The sequence below is a fragment of the Colletotrichum jinshuiense genome, chromosome 9 (assembly GCF_051148585.1).
Source record: "Colletotrichum jinshuiense chromosome 9, complete sequence".
NCBI classification, from domain to species: Eukaryota; Fungi; Ascomycota; class Sordariomycetes; order Glomerellales; family Glomerellaceae; genus Colletotrichum; species Colletotrichum jinshuiense.
This window is the reverse complement of record NC_139316.1, coordinates 3125736-3137724: the sequence shown is the minus strand read 5'-3', so window position 1 is coordinate 3137724 and position 11989 is coordinate 3125736. Positions and strand designations below refer to the sequence as shown.

At 58.0% G+C, this 11989-nt stretch overlaps 3 protein-coding genes across 3 annotated transcripts; all 3 read right to left on the bottom strand.

Annotated features, from left to right (window-relative positions):
• Positions 1-754: 754 nt before the first annotated feature.
• EsH8_IX_000818 (DUF3433 domain-containing protein) lies at positions 755-2290 on the bottom strand (the record flags this gene model as incomplete). Its single annotated transcript, XM_083267154.1, has 1 exon — positions 755-2290. The coding sequence occupies one exon, from the start codon at positions 2288-2290 to the stop codon at positions 755-757; it is 1536 nt and encodes a 511-aa protein (XP_083130719.1).
• A 166-nt stretch (positions 2291-2456) lies between these two features.
• Positions 2457-3688, bottom strand: EsH8_IX_000817 (uncharacterized protein; the record flags this gene model as incomplete). Its single annotated transcript, XM_083267153.1, has 3 exons — positions 2457-2824; positions 3262-3561; positions 3634-3688. The coding sequence occupies 3 exons, from the start codon at positions 3686-3688 to the stop codon at positions 2457-2459; spliced, it is 723 nt and encodes a 240-aa protein (XP_083130718.1).
• Positions 3689-8300: 4612 nt separating this feature from the next.
• EsH8_IX_000816 (uncharacterized protein) lies at positions 8301-11268 on the bottom strand (the record flags this gene model as incomplete). Its single annotated transcript, XM_083267152.1, has 3 exons — positions 8301-9573; positions 9623-9813; positions 9862-11268. The coding sequence occupies 3 exons, from the start codon at positions 11266-11268 to the stop codon at positions 8301-8303; spliced, it is 2871 nt and encodes a 956-aa protein (XP_083130717.1).
• Between the last annotated feature and the right edge of the window lie 721 nt (positions 11269-11989).

Genomic DNA, 11989 nt, shown 5'->3' with positions numbered 1-11989 from the left:
GCCCCGCCAGAGCTCCTCCCCCCCCCCCCCGCGAGACCTGAACCCTCATCCTCCACGCTGACCCACGCACTAATACCCACGAACAGACGCGAGCGCACCGTCGAGTCCCCTCCATGAGCGGCCAAGCGCGCCCTCAATCTCAACAACATCACAACCAGCGCCGATGGTTTAGTGGTAAAATTCTCCGTTGCCATCCAGCAGCGTCGGGGAGCCGGGGGTTCGATTCCCCCTCGGCGCATTCCTTTTGGGTTTCCCTTTGCCCTTGGTTTTTTTGCTTGGGAGGATGGGTGCCCGCCCCAGTGAGCCCATCATTCTTTTGCCTCGAAAAGTTGTGTCCTCTGTCTTTTGAGTGGGAAAGACAGACTGGAGCGATGGTTTCTTCCGTAAGAATCGCTCTGTGAGATGGCTACCTGCATGGTAGGCTGGTGGTCTAAGAGGGATCGACTAGCAGGCTTCACGCCAGCTTACCGTGATAGCATCCGTGTTCTGGTAAACGGACTTCAGAAGTACCGCTATTGTTAAATATAACTAACACCATTTCATCCGAACAGCCATCATGCCACTCATTTCCCAACAGGCTCGGTCACAGTACTGTGTTCTTCGGAACTGGTTCAGCAAATAAATAACACATTGTTCTATGTCGGGGTATCTATCTATATAGCTGGCTCCGCAAACAAGCCCAACTCCAGGCCTCGAAAATGACAAAAGAAAGTATTGTTAGCATGGTGTCAACCCGGCATCAATGCCATGTTTATCAGAACACCCTTGTCCTGCCGTCCCCCTCATATCCCATCCCAACCTCGTCCACAACCCACCTCCTCGCGCCGCCCTCCTCGGCCCTCCACCCGTACGCATACCTCCTGCCCATCTCCGTGATCACCTCGTCGGCCGCCTTTCGCCCGATCCCGGACACGGAATGGAACTCGCGGCCCATGGCCGTGCCGGCAACGTACGTCATGACCGCGGCGACCGAGTCCGGCCGGCGCGGCAGGGCCGGCAGCGTGGTGCGCCAGTAGAGCACCAGCCCCTGGATGGAGAGCATGACCATCAGGACGACGACGCACATCGCGCCGCAGCAGATGTACTCCCCGCGCAGCTGGCCGGGCCGCCACGGCATCCCGCTGACGGCGACGACGAAGAACTCGGCGACGAAGGCCGTGACGGCGACGCACGCGGGAATGGCGTACCCCGTCCTCGCGAGCGGCACGATGGCGAAGAAGGGCATGCCGACTCCGCGCTTGAGGATGGTGCCCTGCGCCGGGGACGGCCTCGCGTGCATGCGCGCGTAGGGCGCGAGGTTCTGCGCGTCCCTGAACAGCATGCCCCAGTACCGCGAGACGACGATGCCGATCAGGCAGATGCCGACGCGGGCGGCGGTGGCCCGGCCGCGGGTGGTGTAGGTGAAGATGCGGCGGGGGTGGTCGACGTTGGCGAGGGCGGCGATGGCCAGGCCCAGGAGTGCGAGGTGGAAGACGGCGAAGACGGCGTCGACTTTGAACCGGGTCCGCTGCCACGACGCGAGGCTGAAGAGGGCCCTCTTCTCCACGGCCGTCCGCTCGAGGCGTTGGAGGAGGGAAGGGTGCCGGTCCTCGCTCGGGTCGAACGGCATCATGCCGTACTTGATGCCGTTGACGGCTTCGAAAGTGCCGACGGTGTACCTCTTGTCCCTGAGATGCAGCGCCAGCTGGCCGTTCGTCATCTCTGTCGGGATGGTCCTGAAGTCGTCCTCGATCTGGGGGTGGCCCATGATCATGGCTACGCCGGAGATGGAGGTCGTCTCGACGGCGATGCGCGACGGCGTCTTGAACCAGAGCGCCACGACGGAGACCAAGGCCGCCGACACAACGACCAGGCCGGACAAGATCACACTCGTCGCCCACCTGTTGACGCTGATACGCGGGACGCAAGGCATGAGGTTGTCTGGCAACACGGGCTTGGAGCACCAAAACCCGTCGGCGCTGAGAGCCTCGACAGCGACCGCGCTGCCAAAGTCTGCCAGGAGAAAGCTGACGGCTATAGGCGCAAGGTTGATAGCAGAACCAGCGAGCGCAGGGCCCGAGGCACCGGCATCGGATAGGAGCTGGCGGAGGGGCTCGACGGAGGCTATCTGAGAATAGAGTCCATTCAACACGGCTACGAATGCCCTTGCAACAATGATTGGTACAAAGTTGGCGACGATTGCGTTGGAGACGGACACAGTCTCCTCCCCGGCTTTTTTGACCTTTTCGTCGGGTACCCGAGATGGAGGGGTGCCCTCTGGTCTGGTCTCGGTCGCCGTGGGTAAGACCATCGAGATCGTCTCTACGCTTGTTTCGGCAGTCGATTCCGATGCCGTGGTACTTCCGGAAGACGTTACGGTCTCTGATACAGAGGCATCTGTCGAAATGGCCTCACTGCTAGAGCTTCCCACCGACGGGACTGTGACCGAAGGAGTATTCGTTGCGGATGTCTCAGGCTTAGGCGAGGAGAGGATTTCGGACCGTGAAAACGTGGATGGAAGTAACGTGGGCTCTGTCGTAGACGGCCTTGATGAGAAAGTAGAGCCGAGTGGTGTACCCGTGACCGGCGGTGAGGTCGATGCGGGAACGCTTGCCACTGTCGTCTGCAAGCCAGTGGTCTGAATGCTGCTCGGTGTGCCTATTGACAGGGATACCGAGCTGAATGATGCAGTTGACGTCGGCGGTGGTACTTGGGCCGAGACCGAACTGGTTGGCACTGTTGACGTGATGGCTGAGCTGGCGCTGTTTGAAGGCACTGTAAAAGGATCGCTTGATAGAGTCGTTGAGTCTTGAGTGCTGGCGGGAGCGTTTATCGGTGAAATGCTCTTAGTTGGGGACGTTGTCTTTTCGGTTGAGACATTTGGACTGTTGATGAGAGTCGAACTGAAGTCGCTCGTGGTAGGTATGCTTGGGCCGGAACCCGAGCTGATGCTTGTATCTGTCACAACGTTTAATGGAGTACTCGTTGGAGTGCCACTGGGTGATGTGACGCTCGTTGTGATGATGGCAGGGACTATAGTTGTCTGAGTACTGCTAGGGGTGGTCGTTGTTGAGACATATGGTGAGGTAGTCGTTGGTCTTGGCGGTGGTGGTTGTGTTGTTGGACTTATACTCTGAGGTGTGGTCGTCGTCGACGATACGTCCAGTGAGGTGGTTGTTGAGCTTGGAGTTGGTATTTGTCTTGTGCCCTCAGGCGTGGTCGTCGAAGACAAGGAAGCCGGTGTAAGCGTCGTTTCTGTAGTAGAAGTCGATGTTATCGTACCGTTGGGGGGGAATCGTATCTGCCTCTTTCTAAAAGCCTTTGCCGCCCGCGCCAAGACGTCTTCTTCAACAACCACAATCGCGTTGCGGATGGCCTTTTCCTGCTGGCCTGTCTCCCTGTCCCCGGCGAAGGATATATCTGCCCTCGACACCCCGGGGAGGTCATATCGAGAGTGCGATGCGTCGGGCAGTTTCTTGTTCAAATACACGACCACGGCAATCAGGCCGAGGGTGACGACTAGGATGGAAATGACGGTGTAGAACTGCAGCCGGAAAGGACGTTTCTCGGTCTCCGCCACACCTTCGAGGCCCCAGTGTCAGTATAAAATAGGAGGATGTCAAAGGGGGGAGAGGGGTGGGCTGCGATACTTACTCACGTCGTTGATGGTCTCGTACGGCAGGGGCGGCGGCGGCTTCCTCAACTTCATGATGTGGTGCTCGCCCCCCTTACCGGCCAGAATCGCCGAATCGAACGAGACAGGGGATCGACTGCCATAAGAGTCACGAAGAGCCCAGTTGGATAATACATGCGGTTCTGCGAGAGAGTAACAGCCTACACATCACGGTGCTTAAGGGGTGGGAGCGGCAGCAGCAACGGCATCTATTATACAACAGCCGCTCTACGTTACAAAACGGCCTTTCTTGACGCTTTCTGTCAACAGCTATTCGCGTTATAGAGCCCATCGTTCCCGTCAAGAAACAACGCTCCCCGAACCGGTAGTCCTCCTTTCGGCTCGTGGGCAGGACGTGCCCGGAGAGTGAAAATGCGAGCCTAACCCAACGTCCTCCTCGCACATGCATGCCAGAGCGGGAGCCGTTTCCACCGGCATTCTCAGAGTCCCGATTGGGAAAGAGGAAAAAAAGCAAGTCCTCTGCTTGCGGACAATGCAGCTGAAAAGGTTGAAACCTGGCCCAAGGCGTTCCTGTCCCCCTTGGCTGCAGACCGAAAGCGCCCAGCGAGGTTGCTGTCTCGTTCCCAGCACGTTGGTTCCAGTTCGAGAGGGGGAGCGGGAGGGGACGACGCCTTTTCCGCTCAACTGTCCAGGTATGGGAATTCCTGAAGCCCCCTCCCCCCCGGAAACGTTCAGACAACCAACTCCTCCCCCCCTCTTCAACCGTCTCAAAAAAGCCACGTGCGGGAGGTAAAAAGCTTATTCTTATCCTCTTCCAGCTTGATTTCATGCCATAATTGCTTGTGTTAGAACCGGCAGCGGGAACCAAGTGCACAGGGCGCATCCCCCCCCCCTGACTATCATCCCGTTGTCAGCGGTTTCTGACTGGCGCGCAAAACAGCCCCCAACCCCCCCTTCCCATGCGCGCCCAGGACTGGACCCCCATTCCTCTCCAACGGTAGCTGATCTCAACGCTTGCAGGGTCCTGGACTTGACCACGGTCCGAATTAGAGACCTCAACTCTAAGTCTTTGCCGACGCAGTGCCCGGCTTGCTGGAGATGAGCGGGCGGGTGTTGCAGGACTTGCCGGACGTCCTCGTTACATTAGGCCCCCTCGGTACGAGCTGTCGTGAGCTGGGGTTGGAATATAACCCCCGGGTGCCCAACATGGATTGCTCTACTCGGCGGAGCGTGCAGTGAGCAGCCGCATATAGACACACGTCCCTTCTCTGGAGCGGGTTCAGAAGCCAATGAAGGAATGCAGCCAAAGCTGCCATCTCACGTCATCGACTACCCGAGCCTCGAGGAAGAATCCTCTCGCGCATGCCGCGCTCCGGTTACTCGACACAGACGGGGGCATCGTCAGGTATCCCACAAAGACGTGAGGCGTCCATGGGATGCCGAGGCACTCCTAGTTGCTCCCCCCTCGAACTCTTTCCGCGAAACGAGATTCACGAACTCAAGCCGGGCTGCCGGCGCCAAGCTCGGGCCCCAGGCATGCGGACATATATTTGAAAGCCTCTAATTGACCAAGCTGAAGGGGGGCCGCCGGAACACACCAGAAGTAGAGGTGGCTACGACCATTCCTACCGCCGCTGCCACTGCCACCGCCATTGCTATTGCTATTGCCATTACCCGGCGGCTCTAGTCTCCGGAGGCAACATCTAGTTTCGTGCAAAAAAGGGAAACCCCACCGGGCCAACGAGGCTTGGACTGGGTTTGGCCGATTCTTTTAATTCTTTGTTTTTTCATCAATAATTCCTTGGTTCTTTTTTTTTAAGCGCGCTACTATTTTATACTCTCCGCGGAGATGACCACGGCGCCAGCTCGCCTCGCGCAATAGCACGCTCTCGCGGCGCGAATATGCGCATGCGGAATCCTTTCACCGCTTTGCCCGGGGTGAAGGGTCGGCCGAGGGAAGGGGGCCAGGCACAAGAGAGGGAGAGGGAGAGAGAGGTTGTTGCTTGTAGTCACTACGGAGCACGGAGTTTTGTTCCCCTAATTCGTTCGTTTGGGTTGCTTGCCCCGTGCCATTTCCGCGCCCCCTTTCCCCGGGCTGAGGGAGCACGGCGGAAAGGTAAAAAAAGATACGCAGCGTCGACTGAGCAAAGGCAGAAAGAAAGGGCAGAATGCGTAATTGATTGACCGGGCAGAAAAACACGCAAAATGAGCCAAGAAGCAGAAGTGAAAAACAAAAGAATTTTCTCTTTTGGCAACTGGAAATTGGAATTGGAAGTTGAAATTGGAAATGCCGGGCGGACAAGCACTGGCTGGCACCGACACTGCACCGCACACGGGCTGTACAGGGCGCGCCCAGGGCGTCCAGGTCTCCCTCCCGAGCTCGTCATCCGGCGCGCATCTAACGCCAGTGCCCCGGGGCGCGTCTGCTACCTACTCCCCCTACTCCCCGTGGATCCCACCCCTCGGGGATCGCGAATCGGGCAATTCGTTGTGTAACAAGAACTCGAGTGAGCGTGGGAGGGCCATGGGAGATGCCCAGTGGCAATGCCGGGCAACGGCACAAGACTTAAAAAACAACAATAAGACTGGAAATAAAGTAGGATAGATAGCGGGCGCGGCAGCAGCAGCAGCAGCAGCAGCAGTCAGCTAAGCAGTCAGCAACGGTAACGGCAACATATCACATTATGCCGCCGCGGCTTCTCAGCGCCGTTCAAAGCCCGGCGCGAGTGGCCGAGCGCGAGCTGGATTTCATGCGATTATCGGGATCTGGATTCCGCCCCCCACCCCCCAAAGTCAAGATTCCGACAGGCTTTTCCCATCGTCTGTTGGTTCGTTTAGTGGAGGCTTCCAGACGCCGCCGGCCTCGCCCCCCCGGCCGCCTCGGTGGAGTCAGGAATCGGTGCTGGGGAGGGGGGGAGGAAGGAAGGAAGGGAAAAGGGTCCCACCAGCAGCGGTATTGTACCATGTATGTACTTCGTACAGAGGACGCTTCCATGGCCCTGTATTCGTAGGCGTAGGGGGGACCACTTGACTCGACCGCATTCCCGCCTTGGCGGCGCGGGAAACAACGGAAAAACGCATCTTATGTTTCGTCGTCGACATATCTCCAGGCGAAGAGAGGCCGGCCGTCTTCGGCCAGCTTACACCGAACGTGGGAAGGGTAGGAGGGGGGGTGAAGGGAAGGGCTCTCTCTTGAAATCCTCAATGACCATTAACAAAAAAACTTTTCCCTCGGGCCTCCCTCTGGGCCTTTCCCACTCCCCGGCCCCTAGAAACAAACCAACACCCGGGGAAAAAAAAGGGAACAAAACAAATAAACAACAGGGCTGTGAGACTGAAATTTCCGGCCTCGGGGGTGACCACCGGGGCCGGGCATCACCACCGGACACCACCGGGCTGGACCGCTCCACGTCCGGAGCACACCGATACCGACCTGATAGGGCCAAGGGAAGGGAGGAAACAGGCGGGAAAGGAACGCGGCAGCCCAGCTGGGTTTACTCTTTTCAGGTAGGGCGGCAAGTGCAATAGAAGAGAAGAAAAAGAAAGAAAAAAAGGATAATCCGCATCTGCGCGCCCTGCAAGTGGAAGCCTGCTGCATTGCATGCATTTTGCATGACGGCCGTCCGCTCCCCCCTCCCCCCCAAGGGAAAACACGAAGCGTGCACACAGCCAGCTGCTCTCGAGGGTGGGAGGGGAGCAGGGGAGAGTGGGGGGATCTCAGCTGAGCCAAGTGGGAATCCCTTATCGCGTCATGACCAGTGCTTCGGAAACGCTTCCCCTCCTCTTCCTCCTCATCCTCCCTCTCCCTCGGCTCCGTATCCGTGCCTGGATGCCGTCTGGGCCAGCCTGTTCAGGACACTCGGTTCGGTAGGCTGGTTTCCTATCCCGTCTGATTCGGTTTGGCGCTGCTCATCACTCTCCACTGTCCGTCCGTCCCTTTCATTTCACCTCACCTCGACAGACACACACATGCACACACACACAAGACATACAGACACATTAACGCACACACAACATACACACGCATACACGCATACCCGCTGCCCATCCTGTCGGTGGACAGCGTCGCCGCCTTCTTGGGCTCCAACGCTTTCAATCGTTTCATCTTCGTCTCTCCATTTGTCTCCGCTCTCAAAGGGCGCCTACAGTCAGTCTCCACCTTCCTTCTCGTATCGTGGTATCGGGTTCATCCTCTGCGCCTCGCCGTGCTCAAATGCTAGTGTACAAATATTCATTCCGTGGAAACGTTTGCTCGCTGTGCTGGAATCGGAAAATCCCACCCACCCCAGACGCCGGCCATGACATTTCCATGGCGTTATGCCCTGACCCAAGTACTCCTGAAATATCCCTGATCCCTTCTCTTTGGTCCCGTTTGGGGTATCATTGATCCCGACCTGCCAACTCGGGCAATCGCCATCGCTTGCCTCCCCCCCCTTGCTTGAAGTCGCTTTTTTTTTTGGCGGCCGTCGCATCGTAGCATCTTCTTCCCGAATCGATAAAATTAAGTATAACGTAAAAAGAAAAGTTCGGAATGTCACTCGTGCGTGACTCGTCTCGTGGTGACGCCGCTCTTGTCCGTCGGGTTGGTGAGGCCGTCGGAATTGCTGAGTCGGCGAGTCGGTTTAGATATATATGTGTGTCCTTGAAAGGATCCTGTCGTTCGCCTCTTCTCTCATGCACTCGCGGTTTAGATGAGCGAGTACTTGGACGTCGCCATGTGTCCCAAAGCTGCCGCCAGCGCGGAATGCGAATCGGGGGCGTGTTCCGTGTAGTGCATGTCCTCCTCGAAATACGGCAGCACCTTGATGCCGCAGTGCTGCTGGAAGAATTGGACCCCGACGTTGTACCGGTCCCTGCACCGTCGCTCCCACGGGTCCACCTTGAGAGGGCTGTGGAAGCAAAACGTTGTATGTTCCGCCCCTCGCACGGGGAAGACGAGCCCGGCGTTCTTCATCGTCGCCCACAGCTCCAGGGCCTCCATCCTCGTGTTGTCCGCGTTGGGCCAGGCTGCCTGCATCAGCTGCACCACGGCGTATCGCAATGCCAAGTCGTCCGCGCTGCCCTGGCCGTAGCGGCCTGCCACCTGTCGCCGCAGGGGCTGGAGCTCCGCGAGCAGCTTCTCGAGTCTCTCGGGGTTGGCGTGGTTGTAGAAGATGGCCAGGTCGATCCACGTCCTGGCAACGTACGGGTGGCGTCGGCCATAGATGGCCTCGAGCTCTTCGGCGATGGTGGGGATGCAGCCCCAGACCAGCTCCGAGAGCGTGATCGGTCCGTGCTTCTGCTGCACTTCGTATAAGCAGGAAAATACCTGCCGCAGGGGATGCGAGCGTTCGAAGTTGGTTGTCGAGTAGGCCGCCAGGTACTTGCAGAGCGCAGTCATCATGCCCGCATCGCGATGCACCATTCCCAGGAGCAGTTCCTTGATGCCCTGGGGCGACAGCTGCTTGAGGTCCATCTCCAGCCGCTTGAACGCCCTCATCAAAAGTAGCCCGCCCGCGTCGTGCTCGCCCATCTCGAATTTGTTGTTTGCATCGGCAAACATGTCGCTCGACCCGGCGCCCCATAGCATAATCGATGTCCAGCCGACCTGCCTGTCAGTCTCCACCTCGAATTGGCGGCAATGAAGGAATGCCTTCCTCATGTTCCCAACGACCGTCTCCTGCGCTCGGATCAGGTCTGGTGATCGCAGATAGCCCGGAGCGGGTGGCGGTGTCGGTGTACGACATCGCACATACGACGGTAGGTGAGCTGGCGTTTCAAAGTCGACGAGGTCGTACTCCGTCACTCCTTTCCTCTTGAGGTACGTGCCTAGGTTGACAACCCTGCCGTTCCGCACAAACTCGGAGACTTTGCCCTCGGCGTCGCGTTGGAACTTCATCGACAGGAGTCGCTTCACTTCGTCCTCGGTGTTGTTCTTGACGAAGCCCCACTGCGAGAATCTCGTCTTGTACATCTTCGGCCTAGGACGGTGAGATGGCGTGCCTGCATTGCGATTTCGTATAGACTTACGTTGCTTGGAAACCGTACTGGTCGGCCATGATTTGCATCACTTCCTTCAAAGGTCGCCTCTCCTCCAGGTACAAGTGCTTGATGGTCAGCTTGAAGGATTCCCAGGCCTCGGCGGGTACCTGCTCCCGCGACGGCCGGCTGCCGGTTGCGGGTTTCGGCGTGGGGGCAACACTGGGCGCTCGGGAGTGCCCCTACGAAAGCATTAGACGGCAGTACTTCAAGGCCAGGGAAGTACATACAGGAAACGATGTGGGAGGCGGAGGTCCAAACGGTGTCTGCAACCCACTCGGGGTGCCGGGAATAAGGCTCGGGGCCGGCGTGGGCGCTGGGCTAAAAGTCGACGTCGCCGGGCTGAAGGGCGTCGGTGCAGGGCTGAAGGGCGTAGGCGCAGGGCTGAAGGCGGCAGACGGCGGGCTGAAGGCATTTGCGTTCGGCGGTGGGCTGAGGGTGTTCGCGGGGGGGTCGAAAGAATTCGTCTGGTTGAAGGCGTTTGCCGATGAGTTGAAGGCGCCGGGGTGGGAGCCGAAGGACTTGTTTGACGCATTGAATGTATTTGCCGCTGTGCTAAAGTTATTCGGCTGGGAGTTGTTGAATGTTTTGTTTGCCGTACCGAACGAATTCGTCGGGGGACTAAAGTTATTTGCCTGGGAGTTGAAGTTCTTGTTAACCGTGTTGAATGCATTCGACGACTGGCCAAAGTTGTTTGGTTGGGAGTTAAAGTTCTTGTTGTTTGACGTGTTAAATGAGTTCGTCGACGGGCTAAAGTTATTCGACTGGGACTGGAAGTTCTTGCTTGTTGTGTTGTTAAACGTATTCATCGGCGGGTTGAAGGCATTTGATTGGGAATTGAACGTCTTCGATGAGCTGAAAGGGTCCAGTTGGCTGAAGTCGGCAGGCTGGTGAGACTGAGGCGGTGGAGCGGGGTTTGAGGGACCAGCGCGGCCGCCGTTGCTGTTGCCGCTGCCGTTGCTGTTACTGTTGCTGTTGCTGCCGCCGCCGCCGCTCCCATCACCAAACCTAGCATCGGGAGTAAATAATGGAATGTTAGAGGGCGCGCGGTCCAATACGGGCTTTGTACTCCTGGGCACTGGCGGACGAAATGACTCCGGGGCACGAAAGAAATTGGGCGTTGCCGGGCTGTGGGCGACCGGACTTGTGATTCTACTCATGCCTGAAGAACTCATGTTTGCTGTGCTGCTGTGCATGCTGCTAAAATGTGCTGATGATGGGCTCGCGATTGACGGGCTCGCCACCGAACTGGCTGGACTCATGACCCTGCTACTGCTTGGCGGCGCGGCACGAATCCCCTCAAAGCGCGCAATCAAATTCGATACTCCAGCGCCGGACGAGTTGAGGTCGTCGAGCTCCATGCCATCGTTCTGCTGCGGTGCGTGGCCCATCGAGGAGCCGACGTTGAAGCGCGATTGCTGTTGCACGCCCTGTGACGTCCAGTCCATGGACGAGTCGAAGTCCCCGCCGACGGGCTCTTGTTGCGGCGGACATGTTGAAGGGCCGCCGACGTTCTGGGTCATGCCAAACCTAGTATATTGTTGCCCGGATGTGTTGAGGGTGAGGCCATGATGACTTCCTCCGTATCCTGAACCTGAAGGAACACCGCGGGGCTTGTCCCCAGAATGATTGAACATCTCGGCCGCAACCCGCGTCCCACGTCCCCCGATGGAGCAGAGGTTCGGACCGCTGGCTGGGTCGGGTTCAAGAACTGGGACAAGTCAAAGCTCCTCGGTAGGACAGGTGCCTCGTCGTCGTCGAATGCGATTCATCCAAGATGCCCAGCGCACTGCCCTGGTGGCAAGCATCGATTGCCCGTCAGATGGAGGGGGGTGCCACTGGGCCTTCAAATGAAAGACGAGAACGTGGGAGGAGACCAAACAAAAGTGCCCATGATCGTCGCCACATAAAAGAGAAGGTCTCTCTGGGCTGCCAAGTTAAAAATAGAGCGACAGAGGAGAGAGCGTCATGGTTCAGTATGGGTAACGGATGGGTTCGAAAAGATTAAAGACTGACTGAAGGGCCTGACACGGGTCGGGACTCATCAGGAACAGGTCGGATTAGGACAGGACAAGACTGGGCAAGACTGAGCTGGCGGACGGCAAGCAATGTTGTCTCGTGCAGAGAGGGACAATGGGGGGGGATGGGATGGGGGAGCCGTTGCTCCCAGCAGTTCGTTCCGCCGGTAGGGCTCTCTCGACCAAGACCACTTTCCGCTGTTGAACTGGCATTGGTCGGCGGTCGCCAAGTTCCCCCATGTGGTGAAAGCTGCAGGCAAAAGTTCCTTCGCGTAATTTCCTTAACAAGGAAAGCGAGTGTGGCACATGGGTAGAGCCAGCCCGTATCCCGTCCCCTCGG